Source organism: Panthera leo, chromosome A2, assembly GCF_018350215.1.
Source record: "Panthera leo isolate Ple1 chromosome A2, P.leo_Ple1_pat1.1, whole genome shotgun sequence".
Lineage (NCBI taxonomy): Eukaryota > Metazoa > Chordata > Mammalia > Carnivora > Felidae > Panthera > Panthera leo.
Genome location: NC_056680.1, coordinates 41,132,156 through 41,152,644, shown reverse-complemented (window position 1 = coordinate 41,152,644; position 20,489 = coordinate 41,132,156). Strand labels below are relative to the sequence as shown.

Genomic DNA, 20,489 nt, shown 5'->3' with positions numbered 1-20,489 from the left:
GAAGTATGCTATATATTTAGTTACCTGTATGTCATAGCAATTTCCCATGTCATTAATAGTTTTCATAAGTATGTTAGTGTATGTATAATATTCCATGGTGATAATATGCCACAATTTAGCCCTTCTCCTATTGGTAGACATGCCTTATATTCCTTGTTTCATCCGGTAGCAATGTTATAGTAATCTCTTGCTTGCAGACAAGAAGATGCGGACGATGTGAAATCTATAAACCTGATATTGAGGAGTCTGTTAATCAAATACACAAAGGATATCATGATGGGTGCTTAAAGAACAATAGTAATAAAATTCTTGAACGTAATATTTTTTTTGTCACATTTGAAATTAGTGAAATAATTTTCCAGCCCGCCAATTAGTGTTGTGCTGTAAATATAGCAACCTTTCTACCAAAATTAAATTCATTTTTATGATGTTTTAATTTTTTAAAATCTTTTGAAATGTTTATTTATTTTTGAGAGAGAGAGTGAGTGTGAGCAGGGGAGGGGCAGAAAGAAAGGGAGACACAGAATCCAAAGCAGGCTCCAGGCTCTGAGCTGTCAGCACAGAGCCTGATGTGGCGCTCTAACTCACAGATGGTGAGATTGTGACCTGAGCCGAAGTCAGAAGCTTAAATGAGACACCCAGGTGCCCCTATGATTTTTTTTCTATTTTAGCATACCATCAACAGTAGAAATTGAGCTGACAGGGGAAAAATCTGTAGCATGTGAAAGTTGAGATATAATTTAGCAAAAATTTAAAAATGTAGACCACATGTCAAGTTCTAATAAATGTGGAACTCAATCAGCCTATTCTGGGTTAGGCTTCTGCATAAGATAGTATCTGGAAAGTAAAATTGGAAGTCCTAATCGGTAAGTTATATTAATATGTACTGTTTTGTGTCTCCATTCCTTTACAAAAATGTACTGTGGTGCATCAGAGCTATTTAGAATACTGATTAATAGCTATACCAGTCAGATTAGGCTAGTGCAGGGCCACAGTCTCCAACCTCCAAATCTCAGTGGCTTAGAACTACAAGTGTTCCTGTCTTATTCATAGTCCATGTCCACTACAAGTATGATTCTGATCTGATCCAGGTTGTGTTCACACCAGCACCCAGACTGAAGGAGCAGCCACTCTGTGGGCCATGCTAGTCTCATGGCAGAGGGAAAAGACAATGGCTAAGCAGATTCTTTGATGGCTTTTGAAGCTGCCACTTGGGAATGGCCCGTTTCACTTTTGCTTGCATTCCATTGGTTGAAAGAAGTCCTATGACACAGCCTGATGTCTATAAGATGCCAATGAGAAGGGGAAGTATCTCTTCCTACATCCCTGGGAACCACAAGCCCCATGGCCAAGCTGAATGTCGTGAGAGTGAGATAAATATAATCTTCCCATGAGAAGTAACAGGCAAAGGAATTAAAAAGATTTTAAACCACCTCAAAAAAATTTAAACAATAAAACAGTCGACCCTACCAGCTAATATTAAGGATCATGAATGAGATGTTTCTAGAGGATCTAAGAATATAGCTCAGGTAGCTGAGAGATCTCTAGAGATCCCTGAATTATATTTTCATCTTCCTTCAGTATCTACACCCTTCCTCCTTCTCATCCTTCCCTCAGCATCCACAACCTCAAGCCTTTAGAGAAATAACAAGTTTAAACAGTTACATCATGTGATGACTGGGTGGCTCCGTTGGTTAAACATCCGACTTTGGCTCAGGTCATGATCTCACAGTTCATGGGTTCGAGCCCTGTGTTGGGCTCTGTGCTGACAGTTCAGAGCCTGGTGCCTGCCTCAGATTCTGGGTCTTCCTCTCTCTCTGCCCCTCCCCTGCTTGCACCCTGCCTCTCTCTCAAAAATAAATAAACATTTGGGGCGCCTGGGTGGCGCAGTCGGTTAAGCGTCCGACTTCAGCCAGGTCACGATCTCGCGGTCCGTGAGTTCGAGCCCCGCGTCGGGCTCTGGGCTGATGGCTCGGAGCCTGGAGCCGGTTTCCCATTCTGTGTCTCCCTCTCTCTCTGCCCCTCCCCCGTTCATGCTCTGTCTCTCTCTGTCCCAAAAAATAAATAAAAAAAAAAACGTTGAAAAAAAAAAAAATAAATAAATAAACATTAAAAAAATTTTTTTTAACCAGTTACATTGTACAGTTTTATTCAGTCAAGATGTATTAATTATCTAAATATGCCAATTAAATGTCCTTAAAATATATATAAACCACCCTAAACTAGTATTTGTTTTTTCTTAATTAAAAAAAATTTTTTTTTGACAAAAAGAGACAGCGTGGGCAGGGGAGGGGCAGAGAGAGAGAGAGAGGATGAGAGAGAATCCCGATCACCCATGCACCTCCTAGTGTTTATTTTAAAAGAGGAATGGGCACCTGGATGACTCAGTCAGTTAAGAGTCTGACTCTTGGTTTCTGCTCAGGTCATGATCTCATGGTTTCATGAGTTCAAGCCCCACATTGGCCTCCACGCTTACACCGCAGAGCCTGCTTGGGATTCTCTCTCTTCCTCCCTCTCTGCCCCTCCCCCACTCCTGCTTTCTCTGTGTCTCTCAAAATAAATGAATAAACTTTAAAAAAATAAAAGAAAAGAAGAATGTGAAGTCAGACACCTTTAGTAGCCAGACAGGTAGAAATGAGCAGGGGTGGATGGCTGGGACAGTCTTTCCTTAGGTCCATTCCTAAGGTCCATTCCTTCTGATCTGATATTACACAAGCAATTAACAATCAGAAATCCAGAACTTACAGGAAAGCTCCTGACTTTCAAATATTGGCAACTAAGCAAAATTAAAGTGCAATGGGTTAGACAAAAAAAAAAAAAAAAAAAAAAAAAAATTGCAAGCTGGATTTAGCAGATGCATTTTCAGTTTGCAACTTTTGATTTGAAGCTTGACAGTCCTAGAGCAATTTCACTATCTTATAGGTTGTCATAGAACAATTGCTCTCTTATCTCTTCTTCCTTTACATGTGAGACACTGTGGCTTCTGTTAGGCTAGGAAGCTAGTTCAGGACATGTGCCATGTGAATGGCCACATTGCTTCCAGGCTTCTGTCTGAAGTATTAGGTAGATCTTTTCTGTGTCATGCCAGGATGACTCTTGGCACACAGGAGTAGGCAGCCTTTTTATAGAGATTGTGGAAGCAAAGCGTTCATACTTGAGGTTTGACCCTAGGAAGATAGAAAAGAAGAGCATTGAAGGCTCCATACAAGGGAACTAAATGTTGTAAGGATGGAAGCCATGAGTAGCAATGAAGATGCAGAAGGGAAGTCTGGATCATGGAATAAGCAAATCAACCTGTGCAGAATTTTCCCAGCATTTTGCTATCTCTAGTCACTCAATGATGTTTGCATGATTTTACCCATGTGTGCAAACAAACCGTATGATTATTTTCCTAATAGATTTAATTTGATAGTTAAATGTATTTATCTTAAAAGCAACTATACCATTACCATAAACAGAAAATCACTATTTCTCTTGATTACAAGATAGTAGCTATAAGACTTTCTTCATAAAATGAAAACAAAGCAATTATTTGAATAGAAAAAGTTTTAAAGTTAAAGAGCACAATGAATTGCAAAGAAAAGTAAACTTATTTAAAAAAAATGCATACCTGAAGATAAGTTTTGCAATGAGCTAATCAGACTATCTGTGATTGTTATTAATAGAGTGATATTCTTTTCTTGATCACTTAGTTTAAGATGAATTATATGTAGTAAGTATTCCCTTAGGTCAGAGTTAGTTTGAATTGTGACTGTGTATTTTGGGATGCTTACCACACATCTGTGTACAGCTGAAAACATCGGAGTGATTTGTGTTTTCATAATAACCTTTGTTCTTTATCATTGTTTAGAACCTAGTTTTAATGATCTGTGTGTTGTGTGTAAAGTAGATTATTACAGATGTATCAATGTTGGCCTCATCCAGAGAATCATATCTGTGAATCAAGAAATGGATGTTAGTTCTTTTTTTTTTTTTTTTTTTTTTTTGGCTTACGTAAAAATATCTAAATATTTCCAATTAAAAATGTCATCCATCTAAAATCATCTCTAATGGTAGAAATATTGATCCTTGGGAACCACTGATAGACCCTGTGGGTAGAAGTCAGAGAACATATTAATCTCTTTGTCTGCTGTACTCAGAAGGATCCCTAACACACAATAAAGTTATTAAATTTGTGGCCGAAGGGAATTCCAGGTATAGATGTTGTTCCCCAAGGTCTGTGTTGTCAGCCAGAATTAGGTTTGTTTTTATTGCCAGCACCCATATGATGTCAGCCATCATGACTTGTTGAGGCTCCACAAATATCATTTGTTCCATCCCTCCAACTCCACTACAATCATCTTCGTGTGAATAGACCTTTAATTCTCTCTTACACTAAGTACTACCATATTCTCCCAACAGAATGCCTGCCAAGATTCTCCTTCTCCCCCCCTATTCCCACATTGATCTGTGAAACTACAAAATTGATAGTATCACTTCCCTACTTTTACTTAATCAATGCCTTCCTAATTGCCTATGGAAAAACTCCTTTCCTGGTTCTTTTGGTCTCTTAGACCCATTAGCATCTGGCTCCTGCTTGCGTCTTCAACTACATCTGGTCTATCCCTACCCTTCCCCACTACCTTGTAACCAGTCACAACTGAGCTCCCCACTGAAACTTACTATTTCCTGCCTTTGTGTCTTGGCAGGTGTTTATTCCTCTGCTGGATACCTTTCCCTCTCTCACCTCTACATGCAAAAATCGTATTTGCCTTTCAAAATCTATTCCAGATGTTGTCACCTCCTTCCTTTTTTTTTCTTAACCCTTGACACATAGATGTCTCTTGAATAAATCATTTAAGTATTCAATTAATACACCAGTGTTGTTGATGTTTTTCTTGTTTTCTTCTTCTTTGGGTTCTGTTCCTTATCACCTTAGCCTCGGTACAACTGGGCGTATTCAATTTCAAGTCTCAAGGCTGATGATCAATGGATGTTACCTGTCCTAGTTTTGTCTTTATAGACATATAGCATTTATTAGGATGGCTTGGAGAACTTTCAACCACATAGCTGGAAAATTCATTTTGAATTCTGATATGCTGCATTTGAAAAGTGTGACCAGCCAAATGTTGTCTTGCTGGTGTCACAGTGAATTATTTCACTAATACTTACTCTGAATCTTTACTCCATTCAGAATGTTCATTGCATGAATCATTCCTTAGGAATGCAAAGGGAAAGGTTTCAAACTTATTTTCTGATAACACTGTAAAAGTGTCTCCTTAATCCTTGAGTTTTTGCTTTTTACATGAAAACATCAGTCATATACAATATCCAATTTGATATCTACCTTTGTCAAGGCATTGGACCAGTGAGTACATCTACCATTTCGACTTGTCTGTGTCAGAGACCTTACCAGACAATGTCTCTGCTTGCAAAGATCTTACAGATTAATAGGAAAACTGGCTATTAATAAAAACAGAACCACAACTAAGTGTACAATGTACCTTTGATGAGGATCATGAAGAAAGTGGATCAGGTAAATGAAAAGAGGCCCCACTTTTGTCTGAGAAGTCAGGAAAAGCATGATACGTTTTCCTGTGAAAGTGGGCACTGAGCATATTTTGTGACATTCTTGTTTCATATTCACTTTTACATCATTTACAAACCTGTGATTAGTCATTCAGGAGCTAAATACGGTCTCAGGTAGTCAGCACAATGTAATATGGGAGGCATAGACTTTGGAATTAATCAGAGCTGGTTTGAATCCACATAATACTTCTTAACAAGTTGTTGCTTTTGATTTTTAATTGTGGTAAAAATACACATAACATGAAATTTCCATCTTGCCCATTTTTTTAAAAGTAGGCTTCACGCCCTGCATGAGTCCAATGCAGGGCTTGAAGTCACAACCCCAAGATCAAAACCTGAGCTGAGGTCAACAGTCAGATGCCTAAGGGACTGAGCCAGACAGGCACCCCTTACCCATTTTTAAATGTATAGTTCGGTAGCATTAAGATTGGTGGTTGTGTAATGGATTCTAGAATTCTTTCATCTTGCAAAACTGAAACTTTTCCCATGAGCTACCCTGGGGCCCCTCCACATGATGTCGTTCTTATCATTGGTGATAAGAGAGATGACTTCAGGGTGGTTCACAAATATATTTTTTTACATTTAATAATGCTTCATTTACTTTAGAGGGTACCATAAGAATGTAACGAGGATATTAAGCCAATGATTGTGTGAGTATTAGTGTTTGGGATGAGGCTAAATTAGATTTTTTTTAAGTCAAGTCCTCTTTTTAAAAATAGCAAAAGTTATGAAAGTGTACATGATTATCTGATGCTCAGGAAAAACTGATGTGATTCAGAATAAGGGTAATCAGACCCAGAACAAACCTTAATTTTGTCTTCTTTCCCCTGTTCCTGTTTCTTTTTTCTTTCTGTGTATTTAAGAAGTATTCAATTCAGGCTGAACTCATTCAACTCATCTATTTTTGCACTGATACAAGATATTTCTCAGTGTTATACTTGCAGTCATTTCTTCTATGAGGCTAGTATTGGAATAGATGATTCAATCCAAATTACTCAAGTTTCCTGTAATCTCCGGGCACACATCTTTTGGTAGAACCACTATGCTGCCTGTGTTATCTGAGTTGCATCAAATGAACCTGTCCTTTTGTCAGACCGTCAGGACACAGGAAATCAGACTTTGAGAAAAGGTCCTGACAATTGTGCATTCATATTGTTTGAATTGAGACAACAGAACATGGTCATTAGTGTTTCAACCATAAGCAACTGTCATTATATATATTTTTTGTTATCAAAGCAATACAGGTTGAACTCTCTGAACTGACCTGAAGCCATCACTAATGCCAGATCGCAAATTGAAAAGGCAGTGTAGAATAGTGTTCAAGAGCGGACAATAAGCAAAAGAATCTGCAGGGAATACAATCTTGTTTGGTGTCATTAGTCACGTAAATGTATCTGGAGAACTCTTCCCATCTGTAGGTTCAGCCGTCTTTCCCTCATGGCGTGAGTCAATGATGTTTAGAAATTTCTCTGCATAGCCAATATTTTATATAATTTTCCCATTACAGATTCAGTTAGCCAGATCACATTGTGTGGCTAAATCCACAAGTACGGCGTATTTCAGCACTGCTTTGGGCAACTGTGATGCTGTTGCCACATGGATAAAATTGTGTTTGTTTTGTGCTTGATGAGAAACTGAATTTTAATGTTCTGTCTGTGTTGCTGTTGAACCCCTTTGCCCGGCATAGTTTACTAACTGGAGTTCATGAGAGGGAACTAAGCTATGAATCCAAGGTTTTAAACCTCAGGGAATTTCACTCATTATCTAAGGGAATTCTCATTAATGTTTTCGGGTCTTGCCTTATTTTTCTCAAAAATTGATTTAAAACTTGAAAAACGAAGAGTGACATGTATTCTCCCTGCTACATTTTTTCACATGAATAGGTATTAACTTCATGGAAATAAATATAAGTAGCCCTTATCCTTGATTGCCTCCTATTTTGCCTGTGTCATCACACAAAGCTGGCTTAAAAATCATCCATACTTCATTTTTTTTTTAATTTTTTTTTTAACGTTTATTCATTTTTTGAGACAGAGAGAGACAGAGCATGAACGGGGGAGGGTCAGAGAGAGGGAGACACAGAATCTGAAACAGGCTCCAGGCTCTGAGCTGTCAGCACGGAGCCCGACGCGGGGCTCAAACTCACGGACCGCGAGATCATGACCTGAGCCGAAGTCGGCCGCTTAACCGACTGAGCCACCCAGGCGCCCTCCATACTTCATTTTGTGTGTCTTTACTCAGTTGGCAATTTCTCTTCGCCTCTGTCTATATGTCAAAATGGTCACACTGCCTGCCTTTCTTGGTGCATCAAGCAGCATCCCTCTCGTGGTGGGTAAAGGAATTTCTATATCTCCACCATCAACATGTTTCCAGAAAAGGACCCACAGCAACAAGGGAAATATATCCTAAAAGATATGATGAATGTCATGAAATGAATTATCTCACAATTTAATTGAAGAGCCTTTTTTAAAGGACATTTAGTGGTGTGCCTGGGTGACTCAGTCTGTTAAGCGTCTGACTCTTGATTTTGGCTCAGGTCATGATCTCATGGTTCATGGGTTTAAGTCCTGCATCAGGCTCTGTGTTGAAAGGGTGGAAACTGCTTGAGATTCTCTCTCTTCACTCTCTCTGGCCCTCCCCTGCTGCACACACACACACACACTCTCTCTCTGCCTCTCTCTCAAGATAAATAAGCATTAAAAAAATAAGAAAATAAAATAGGAACGCCTGAGTGGCTTATTCGGTTAAGCATCCGACTTCGGCCCAGGTCATGAACTCACGGTTCGTGGGTTCGAGCCTTGCATCAGGCTCTGTTCTGACAGCTCGGGGCCTGGAGCCTGTTTTGGATTCTGTGTCTCCCTCTCTCTCTACCCCTTGCCTGCTCATTCTCCCTCTCTCTCTCTCTCTCAAAAATAAACATTAAAAACAAAACAAAAAATAAATAAATAAATAAAAGGATATTTAGCTACTCTTATTTTTTTCTGATTCCACCTATATGCTCTTACCAAAGAGACTTTGCTGTACTTCTGTAAGCCTCCTGTAAGTGTCATTTATATGTTCTATGTAAAATATCACTCATGTTCAAATCTGTTTTAATTTCTCATTTTGCATTTCAAGCTCCCAGTCAGCCACCAGGAAATGTTGTTTGGAATGCTACAGACACGAAAGTGTTACTTAATTGGGAACAAGTTAAAGCAATGGAGAATGAATCAGAAGTAACGGGATATAAAGTAAGATATTTGCAATGCTTTCTTTTCCTATTCCTGGCAGAACTTTCCAAGGGAAGCTAGGCTCGAATGGTTTTTCTAACTATGATAATATGGTTGCTCTAATCTAATTTTGACATAGAGATACCAACTTCTTATGAAAAGGGTATCTCCCCCCCCCCCAAATATCTGATTTCTTAAATATAAATAAAAGGGAAGTAATTCTGGGTATTCAGGGATGTGGGATAAAATATAAATTGTTCATAATGTTAATTAATTTGTTACTTCTGACGAACCCCAATATACTACTTAAAAAGCAACTGAAAGTGTTGGCTCTAATTTGTTGGTCTGGTTTTCAAGATCAATAGAGTAGGGGCTTGCCCCATCTCTCTAACCGTACAAATGCCCAACCCAGATGAACTCTTCCACAGAAGAAGTTCACTTCCGTCTTCCTTACCTCCTTGATTTTGAGGACTTGATGATTTTGGTATGTGCTAACCCCCAGTCTAAGACCCATGGAAAGAGCTATGAATTCAATTTATATTCTGGTGAGTATAGAAAGACAATGTAAATGAAGTAACATCCGGGTAATCAGTTCTGTGAAAAATGGAAGAGTAGGCAATGTAAGAAATGAGTGTATTTGTTCATGCGTTTCAGGTTTTCTATAGGACTAGCAGTCAAAACAGTGTACAAGTGCTGAACACAAATAAGACTTCAGCAGAACTTTTGTTGCCCATTAAAGAGGACTACATTATTGAAGTCAAGGCCACAACAGACGGAGGAGATGGAACCAGTAGCGAACAGATCAGGATCCCAAGAATAACCAGTAAGTTTGTCAAAGTCAACATTTACTTTATTGATAACACCAGTGTTACGAGCCTCCAAGAGTGAGTCAGTCAATGCCCTTCTGTCCGTTTTCCCCCACCATCTCCTCCATCTAAATGCTAAGAAAGTTTTGGAATAGGAGAGATGAAGGCAAGAAAACTTTCTCAGGAGTGATACAAAACATGAAGAAAGGTAATAACAGAAAGAAAAGACATCAAAAAACATTTAGCAGAACTTTATTAATTTGAATCTTTTCCTCATTATGAGAAATGCCTAAATTTGCTTTTGGACTGCCTATAAAAAACAATTAAGCATTTCTCAAGGACAATGTTAAAACCACAAACTAGTTTTAAGATCTTAGTTTGCCTCCTAGAAATTGTAGATGAATCTTATCAATTCTTCGAAAAGTGGGAAATCTAACATTGTTAAGGTCATAAACTGCTGACCAAACCAAAAGATACTTCAAAAACAAGTCTCAGTTTCTGATTTCGAAGGAGGTTCGCACTAACTTTTCTTTTCCAAATCCAAAGTAAACCTATTTTACTATAGAAATTACACTTTTAGAGTTAAGGGGAACAGACTTGCATACATATTTTATCAGTGACAGTGGTAAAAGAAATTTTATTTGTTCTTGCAATTTCCAAATCTGGAGTTTGGGGACCTCCATTTAAGTATGGTAGAAGCCATCTTGTCTCCATATCCTAATCTGTAGTTCTTAGTGACATTAAAAACCTTGTACCCTGTTTCCTTCCCTTGGGCGTGGCCTAGCCTGTAGTCTTGGAAATAAGATTAAAACCTCTCTCCTTAATCTTAGAAAACAGAATGACTGACATCATTAGGAAATAACGAGAAAGAGGGATATGGAAACTTGGAAGAATTTTATCTTTATGTGAAATCATAAAGAATGCCATATTTAGACTAAAGCAAATAATTAAACTATCCCATGAAAGCAGAAAGTGTTTATCTCAGAACTGAGTTCTGCAGCATAGGAATCTGTAGGCTGCTTCAGGTTCTTGGTCTCCCTCTCTCTCTGCCCCTCCCCCACTCTCACTCTGTGTGTGTCTCTCTAAATAAATAAGTAAACAAACAATAAAAAATTTAAAAAAAGACATGCTCGTATTCGTACATTACTGCAAGATGTAGAGATAACATGATAATATGGCCAGAGTGTAACTGTTAAAAGGAGTAAGTTCTATGCTTTTGCAGAAGCAGCCACTATTTTCACATTTTAGGGCTGCTGAGTCAAGAGTAGCCTTTTCATCTGACATATGCTGTCTGCTGAGCTTGCATAGACTAGTGTAGACAAGGCCATCTCTGGGAAAATGGAGCATTTATTGATTGCTTTTTTTAAAGATGATGTTTTATATCATGCCTAATAATTTATCTAGAAATGAATAAAGTAGAAACCAACAGATTTTTCCAAACTCTCATCCAATGAAGCTTTCTTTAATTAAACCATTGAATTATCTCAAAAGAGTATAATTGTTTTCAAAGTGATTAAGTTGTTTTTGCAATTTCAATTAAAGTTAAATAATACTAGATGAGCACAGCCTAGATTCATTTATTTGAAAAACTTAAATACGTCGGTGCTTTCAGAGATATTCTTGGCAACTAATATAGGCAACACTGACAAATAAAATGAGGATTAATCATAACTCAGGGTTTTAGGTTGGGTTCGTGGTATGATTTGACTTTGATAGCAGAGGCATTACTTTTGCCCTGATGATTTATTTCAGTACAATCCTTATTAATGAGCTGTTTATCATCTTTGACAGATATGGACGCAAGAGGTTCGACTTCAGCCATCTCACATGTCCACGCTGTGTCCAGTTACGTACCTGTAGTATTGTTCTTCATTGTAAATGCCCTGTGGCGGTACTAACTTTTTTTTTTTAATTGTTTACTAGAAAGTTAATTGGTTACAAAAAAAAGTGTTTTCATGAAATGCAGTGATTATGCATGTTTTTTTTTCAACTCTGTATTTTTAACTTTCTATAGGTAAAATATGAATATAATAAAAAAAAACAGTAAATCCTTTTAGAGGAATCTGAAATGCCTTAATATTTACTTGATACACCAAAGGAATTTACATATTAACTACATTAGACTTTTGATAAAGATATTCGTAAGCTATGATTTTGAGCACTGCCTTTCGATAGACTCACATGCTCTCATGTCTATACACACACATATGCCCACACATGTTTGTTGTTTGTTTGTTTGTTTAATGTGGAAAAACTCATTTAATCCAAATGTTATTTCCCCGTTATAACAGCATTGGTTGGAAGACTTGATCAGTACTATTCTGAAATGCTCATTTGAAATACTCAAGAGTGAAAATACATTTTAAAAATTACCTTGCTTGGAAGAGGGTGCATGTGACTCACAAGAATGTTGAAAAATGCTACACCAGAGGTGGAAACGGTGCTGTTTTGTTTACGTCTAACAAAGTTGTGAGATTCTTGCTCTCTCTAGTTCTCAATTTTTCATCTATAAAATGTGGAAATAATGCCCAGTGTACCTGCCTGTGCCCCATAAATTATTTGTTAAGAGATACAGAAGGACATGTGAAAGTGTTTTTGCTACCCCTCATATTTTGGGTCTGTGCAAAATATTAATAGGAATTTACCTAACTATATAAAAGAAGAACCAGCCGCTTCTTTAAGTTTGCATTCCGTTATGGGTAACGCTTTCTTTTTTTGTTCACCGATATTTTAAAATTGAAATGTTCACATTTTATTATTTCTCAAATATTAAAAAAAAATATTAGAAAGTAATTGTTTCCTTCACATCTATGGACAAGCTTTCAGGTTTTATTAAAACACAGTGGAGAAAATAAGGAATGACCTGAATCTCAACTCAGATATTAAACAAAATTCACACAATTCTTCATTTCCAATTTCTGATTCCATTAAGAGGCCCTCTCTTTTTTGGATGGTGGAGATGGTTTTTTAATGAAATCCAACCGTCTATCAGAGTGAGTCTGGCAGGCTTTTTAGTTCCTGAGTTAAATTTGTAATAGAACCATGGCAATGCTGCTGACTTTGATATGTATGACTCAGTCTTTCAATATGTGGTTTTCAAAAGATTGTTGAAGACATGACTTCATAGCAATATGTAAAGAATATATGAAAATCGACAGATTGAGTGTTAGACATTGGAAAATCATTTTTTTACTTCTTTCCTACAATGTCACATTTTGCAGGAACTCGTTCTTCTTTACAGATATATCAGAATTTGACAACAGTTCAGCTATCAAAAAGAATAAAAATTAGCAAAATTCTGGTATCATCATGAAGTGTTACTTTATGTTTAAAGATTACATTTAAGATTAAAGTCATTATACACAAAGGAGAAAAATATTTATAACTTTCTTTGCAAGGTCTGTATATACTGTATATATCTAGAAAAAATCTGAATGACTTAGTAGATTTCATATGACCATTGTTATTTCCAGTCAAAAAGTGGGGAAACGCTTTCTCCAATACCTGAATTTTATGCTACATGTAATGGAGTTGTACCTTTTTATTATTTAGTAATTCCTATAATATGTTCCTACACTTTCCATTTTCAAAATGATTATTGTTTCTTGGCATTTGTAGCAATATATCTCCATGAGATATGTACTTTGTTTCATATTGAAAAGTATAAGATTTATCTTTAAATTCTGTGTGTGTATCCTATGGTTATCTGTATGTATTATTTTCTATTATTCAAATAAAATTTATAACAATCAATGGCCCCTGCATGATTAATTGTGGTATGGTCAAAAAGAATATTTTAAGGGGGGAAATAGGAGGGCACCATAATAGTTATGCTGATATTTTTTCAGCCAAAATTTAGTCTTTCCATCTTTTAAGAGGACATTTTAAAAAATTATTTTTAGACCCCACTGACTTAGTAAAATCTGCAGTTTAAGGCAAGGTGCTTTCTGGGGCACCTGGTTGGCTCAGTCAGTTAAGCTTCTGACTCTTGATTTCGGCTCAAGGTCACGATCTCAAGGTTCATGAGTTTGAGCCCCACGTTGGGCTCTGCACTGGCAGCTGAGAGCCTGCCTGGGATTCTCTCTCTCTCTCTCTCTCTCTCTCTCTCTCTCTCTCTCTCTCCCTCTGTCCCTCTCTTTCTCCCGCCCATTCTCTCTCTCTCTCTCTCTCTCTCACTCTCGCTCTCGCTCTCAAAATACATACACTTTAAAAAAAGGGGAGTTTCCATGAAAGATACTTTACATATGGAGAGAGAGGGAAGGAAGGAGTAGCAGAAAATTTACTTTACTTAATTATGGTATCTAGTTTCTAATGACTTTATTTAGTTGATGGTGGCTATAACCCACATTTTTGACAACTATTTTCTTAAGATTAATAACTTATCAAGTCCTTCATAGACTTTCTCACTGGCATCAGTGTTTGAGACTTTCTCAATAATCCTTGTGGTGTAATGTATTCTAAATATTTTTTTAAATTACTAGAAAAGATTGGTTTGTAATTAGCGAAGCATTTTAAAAATTATTGCTGATGTGAGGAAAATTCATTCCAAAGAAACAATTCAGTTATTTTCTTACATGAAAACTCAAAGATATATTTAGAGGCAGGACAATCAAGTGGGGAGAGTATGTGTAGGGCTTGTGCCAGGTGTGTGTGTGCATGTACCTGTGTGTAGGGAGGTGTGACTTTATTTTTTAAGCTTATTTATTTTTTGAGAGAGTGGGGGGGGGAGGGGCACAGAGAGAGGGAGGGAGAGACCCAAGCAGGCTCCACACTATCGGCACAGAGCCCAACTTGGGGCCCAAACCCACAAACCATGAGATCATGACCTGGGTTGAAACCAAGAGTCAGACACTTGACCGACTGAGCCACCCAGACGCCATAGGAGGTGTGATTTTAAATTTACTACAGTTTTACCAGGTGCATTGGTGTACCCTTATGAAGGGAAAGAACTAGGGAATATGGAGAAACAGATTATGCCATTAAAACCAGTGCCTGTGTTCTCTCTCCTGAAGCCAGGGCTGTTTGGCATGGCAGAATCGGAAGGTCAACTTTAAATCCTATTGCCTTAGTCTGAATTACACCATCACCAATTAGTGGCCATGTACCCTTGCTCCCAGTCAGTGGGCTCTCTAAGCCTTAGTTTCCCTATCTGCAGATTGGGGCCATGGTAGTCTTACTCTCCTAGAAATGTCAGATCTGCAGTGACTGCCACACCCTCTGTGCCGAATTTCATCTTTTGTGAATTGAGGTTATTGGTATTACCCACTTGAAAGGATGGGAGTTCATAAATAAAATGATGTGTATGAGTGCTTAGAGCCATACTCTTACTATTATTCTCATCAGTATGTAAATATGTGACACTGGAAGACACAAGTAAAGATTTGAAGGTGGCTTTGTTTTAATATATTTAGAGCTCTCCTTTGATCTCGTGAAGAATATATGTACATGCCACCAGAAGTTCCTAGAAGAGGGGGTAAAGTGAGTCTGGCATCACATTTTTTTTAATAGGAATATAACATTGCTAATGTCAAATAATAGATCTTCCCTGTCTTGGAGCCAGACCCTCAGTCACTTTATCACTACTAAATTGACCATCCTCGAAATCTTATTAGTTAGGTACTAATGTCAAGCCCATTATACAGATAAGGAAACCAAGGATCAACAAGATTAAGTACATCATACAATGCCATTCTAGCAAGGGCAAGTAAAATAGGATTCTAACCCAGGCGAGCTGGCTGCAAACGCTGAGCTCGAAGGCATTAGATCCCTGGCAAAATCTGATGCATCCGAAGTAGAAGTTTTAGTCAGCATTTATAGTACCAACTTGCAGTATAGTATGTTCTACCTCTGTTATTGATCATAATTCAAATTGAGGAATGGAATACCTGGGAAGCTTTCCTTTGGTTATTGTCAATTTAATATTCGCTAATTCTTACGTGGAAAGCTATCTAAGATAAAACTGACCCAGCTTCAGAATTCTTCGAGTAAAAATTATAAATGCTTTTTTTTTAAAGTTTATTTTATTTTGCAGAGAGAGAGCACAAGTGGAGTAGGGGCAGAGAGAGATGGAGAGAGAATTCCAATCAGGCTCTGCACTGTCAGTGCAGAGCCCAATGTGGGGCTCAAACCCACAAACTGTGAGATCATGACAGGTGCCAAAACCAAGAGTTGGCCATTTAACTGAATGAGTCACCCAGGAGCCCCATTCAAGTAAAAGTTATAAAAAAAAAAAAAAAAAAAATTTGTGTTAAAAATATTTTCTAGGCTTTATGTTTAATCTTCATCGTACATTTTCTTTAATCTTTGAAGATGGTTTGTGTTGATTTTCAATAATTTTACCATTTTCAATGAAAATGTAACAGTATAATTCAATAAAATAAAAAATGCAAAATGATGAGGAAGCTACAAGTTGCTTTTTTTTCCAATTAAAATCCCCCCTGCCGTTTCATGTTCTTACAATGCCATCTTTTTTTAATTTAAAATTAATCTTAATTGGGTTTATTTTTTTCTGAAGTATTGTACCCTCTGTAAAAATGAAAACTGTACTGCTATTCATCATAAATTGGATACACTAGAGTAAATATTGGAGGTAAAATCAACCCACAGCAGCAATTACAAAATTAGCAATTAGTAAATTGTACCATTCTTCTGAAAGAAATTATATAAACAGATTGGCATATGGTTTATTTAAATGGTTAGGTTTTTCTGCTTTTGTTTTTATTTGAACACTGTGCCCTAATTTTGCATGTCTTGCTTTATATGTAGGTGATAATTACCTCTTGAACTTGCTCACAAAATAAATGCACTGATACAGAATTAAATACTTAAGAAAAGATGCTTCCGTTGTTTGCTGGTTTTCATTCCTATTCTTTTTTTTCAATTTTTTAAAATTTCTTTTTAATGGTTTTTTATTCATTTTTGAGAGACAGAGTGCAAGCAGGGGAGGAGCAGAGAGAGACACACACACAGAATCCAAAGCAGGCTCCAGGCTCTGAGCTGTCAGCACAGAGCCCGATGCGGACTCGAACCCATGAACCATGAGATCGTGACCTGAGCTGTAGTGGGATGCTTAACCTACTGAGCCACCCAGGCGCCCCCCCCCCTTTTTTTAATTTTTTAATGTTTATTTTTGAGAGAGAGAGAACCAGAGCTTAAGTGGGGGAGAGGCAGAGAGAGAGAGAGGGAGACACAGAATCTGAATCAGGCTCCAGGCTCTGAGCTGTCAGCACAGAACACAACACGGGACTCGAACCCAAGAACCCAGAGATCATGACCTGAGCCGAAGTGGGATGCTTAACTGACCGAGGCACCCAGGCGCCCCTTCATTCCTACTCTTTACTCTTACTCTGCCCATTGAAATTATCTTAGAGCCTGATGTTTCTACCTTGATGATTAGTACTGTGTGGAAGACAAAGAATTAGAAACTGTATAATTGGATGTTTCCTGGGAAAACTCAGGGAAAAACAAAACAGAGACAAAGATAAGAATGGCAAATTAGCAGATGCATTTTGGCATCAGTGACAAACACAAAGCTAATCTGAAACATATATCTAGACTGGCTAATGAGGAAGCGAAAAGTCCATTCAATGTGATTGTTGTAGTGGTCTTTCCAAAACATCCAGATGAGAATGGCTGCCCTTCCAAGGCTAAATGTCAAGCTCACAAGTCAAAATGCTCATTGGGATCATAAAGTCTGTCACAGCAAAGGCCCTCGTTCATGGCTCATCTTTATCTGTTCAGTACATATTTGTTGAATTACATCAGTGGATTTTTCACCATTTCATCTTACTCTCTCCTGTTTGGCTTGCTTATTTTTCCCTCCTGTGCTGCCTCTGGAGATAATAGATATGATAATTAGGAGAATAAGAGGTATTATAAAATTTTATTTGAAGTAATATATAAGCAGTAGATCATTTATATTCGGAAAGTTGACCAAACTGGAAAAAAAAAAAAAGCAGTATAGCTGAGTGGTGAAGAGCATTTGTTCCCAGTCATAGACGTGGGTTGGAATCCTAGCCATATTTTAAATAACTGTGTGACCTTGGAGAAGCAATCATCCTTCTAAGACACAAAGTTTCTGTAAAACAGCACCAATGGAAAGACCTCACTAGGAGGAGTATCCTGGGAGATGACCCCATGTAATTACAGAAAGCCTTTATCATAGTTTGGCTCATGGGTAATCAATAACAAAGTTTAATAGGCTATTATTATTATTATGCTTTAAATGTCAAATCATTCATCAAAGAGTACTTTTCAAACATATATAATAATGCTACCTACCTCTAAGGTTGGTTCATGAATTCATCCATAGTTTCAGACACTGATCTTTGCATACCAGATATAAGATCCCTCTTCTCAGGGAGCTTATATGCAAGTACTAAAGCAAGAGAAGGGACTAGAGAGTAATTTGAGGATGAGTAAGATATTTTAGAATATATGCTCTAGTAATTGTTATAACTAAGATAATGTTTATCAAGTTTGTAGCACAATACTGGGCACATGTAAGGAACTCAGCCTCTACCAGCCCCAATCTGTATTCTCTCAAAATAAACCCAAATGGCAAAAAGCTCAGAATGTTGCCACAAGTCCATGCCAATAATAATATTCAGAGGATGTTACTCAGAAAGATGTTAAATCTCAGACTAAAAGCTTTACTTTTACTACCTTCAAGTAAACAAGGCCTGTTTGTGACCTCATATATGTTCCTCCTGAATCATAGCAATTAAGTTTAAACCAGAGTCACCTGACCTGTTCTGGCTCATCTAGGATGCCGAGAAGGTTCTGGAAGTTAGTCTGGAGGGGCTGAGGAATTTTTAGAGAGCCTTGGCAGAAAGGAATATGTTACATAAAAGGAAATCACTTGAAGAGTATCCAACAGACAGAAGAGTATCCATGTTGAGAACATTACTATTTTTGTGCTCTTACCTAAAGCACGTTACCTCCAGCCGCCAGGACCACTACCCAGGGACAGACTGTCCCTCTGGGATTTGAAGAATCAAAGAGACGTCTTCGGCTGCTGCTACCACCGGAAGAAAAGATTTCACCCTTCAGAAATTATGTTTCCCTCTATGCAAGGCTCTTGTTCATTAGGCCCTTTCTTTGGGGCAAAACAAAGCCCTTCTCTTCTGTTTCCCCACCTCTGTAAGAGGAATGCCCTTTTTTTTTTTTTTTTTTTTTTTTTAAATCCAGTTGCCTCCTGCCATAGCTCGGGAGATTCATCTCGAATAATGAAATAATCTTGAAGAGAGAGAGAACAATAGATGCAGGTCAAGATTTGAATCTAAAGAAATGGCAAGAGGGAAAATAAGTGCTAGGTATAGTTTCCAAGGTAATAACAATGGAAAACGTTTCACTTATTTTCACGAATATTCACCTTTCTCTGAAAGGTCCTTCAGTACCTTCAAGGAAAATTTTCTTGAAAGCCACGCATGCCCATGCTTCTACTCATAGACCTGTTAAATCCTGTGGAGAACAACCGTGTTTACAGCTGTCACACTGTGGAAAAGACAGCGGGTGGGTCCAGGTGGTTGTGAGGGTAGATGAGCCCCAGGTGCTCAGGAGAGAAGGCGGAACTGGGAGTGCTGGTTAAACTGGTAAGAACCTGTTGCAGGTGGTAGGTAAGTTGCCTACTGGAAGAGTTTCCAGATCTGAGCGAGGCACTGGTGGGAAGGAAATTATGCCAAGCTGGGAGCCGAGTCTTGGTCTAGTCTTGGTAAGTACATCCAAGTTGTATGTTAGAAAAGATGATAGAACATATGGGAAATGACTAAGATTATGTGCTTGGGATCAGATCTCCCGAGTCCTCAGTCTGCCATTCACTTCCTTAGTGGTTTCGCGCACATTACTTGATCACTCCAAATTCCTTTAAAATTCCTGCAAAATGGAGGTGAGAAGTGCCTGCTTCTGTTGTGTGATAATTAAATGAAATAATAACTAAAACGTGGTTAGCGCTTTACCTACAGAGGTCGGTCCTTAATACTGCATATTTAGGACCGATTTCTACCTTTCTTCCCAGCCAGAATGAAGTTAGTGCTAATTTCTTTTTTGTTTTTTTTTAATATTTATTTATTTTTGAGAGAGAGAGAGAGAGAGAATGCAATCAGGGGAAGGGGAGAGAAAAGGAGACAGAGGATCTGAAGGGAGCTCTGCCCTTACAGCAGAGAGCCCCTGTGGGGCTGGAACTCACTAACCAAGAGAGATCATAATCTGGGCCTAAATCAGACGCTTAATCCAGGCGCCCCTGTTAGAGCTCACTTTCTTAGCAGTTGAAATGTTTTGTGCCTTTTATTCCATAGTTTATATCACTTGCCTTAATCCCATTTGTATACTTGCTTGCTGCTCCAGGTGAAAACGGACCCAGCAAATGCCGTATTGAAAGGAAATGCCCAATTTGTTTATTTGTTTGTTCTGGTTTGGAAGAGACATCAAAAAGGAAAAAGACCCTCTTCCTTTTACCGGCCCAGAACAATTTCCCCAAATGGTCATAAGTAAATAATTTTAGCGTCTTGAGTCTATGAGCATTTGATTTCAATTATTCTTCCTTGAGACTAAATGCTATTTTAAAAGGAAAAAAACATTGCATCAAAACAAGTTTCTCCCTCATCTCTGGTATTCACATCTCGGTGTTTTCCTTGTTGTAAAGTTTTTCTGTACAGGTAAAGGGATAAACTTGACTCTTAGATACTCTCACATTTTTTTTTTATTTTTTTTTAATTTTTTTTTTTTTAACGTTTATTTATTTTTGAGACAGAGACAGACAGAGCATGAACGGGGGAGGGTCAGAGAGAGGGAGACACAGAATCTGAAACAGGCTCCAGGCTCTGAGCTGTCAGCACAGAGCCCGACGCGGGGCTCGAACTCACCGACTGTGAGATCATGACCTGAGCCGAAGTCGGCCGCCTAACCG

The 20,489-nt window shown here is 38.0% G+C and overlaps 1 protein-coding gene across 1 annotated transcript in view; it reads left to right on the top strand.

Moving 5' to 3' along the window:
- Positions 1–11,481, top strand: part of CNTN3 (contactin 3) — a 341,782-nt gene extending 330,301 nt beyond the window's left edge. The window contains exons 21-23 of the mRNA XM_042927535.1: positions 8,686–8,798; positions 9,432–9,600; positions 11,375–11,481. Of these exons, the coding sequence (XP_042783469.1) occupies positions 8,686–8,798; positions 9,432–9,600; positions 11,375–11,481 (389 nt within the window). The remainder of the gene's footprint in view (positions 1–8,685; positions 8,799–9,431; positions 9,601–11,374) is intronic.
- Positions 11,482–20,489: the final 9,008 nt, after the last annotated feature.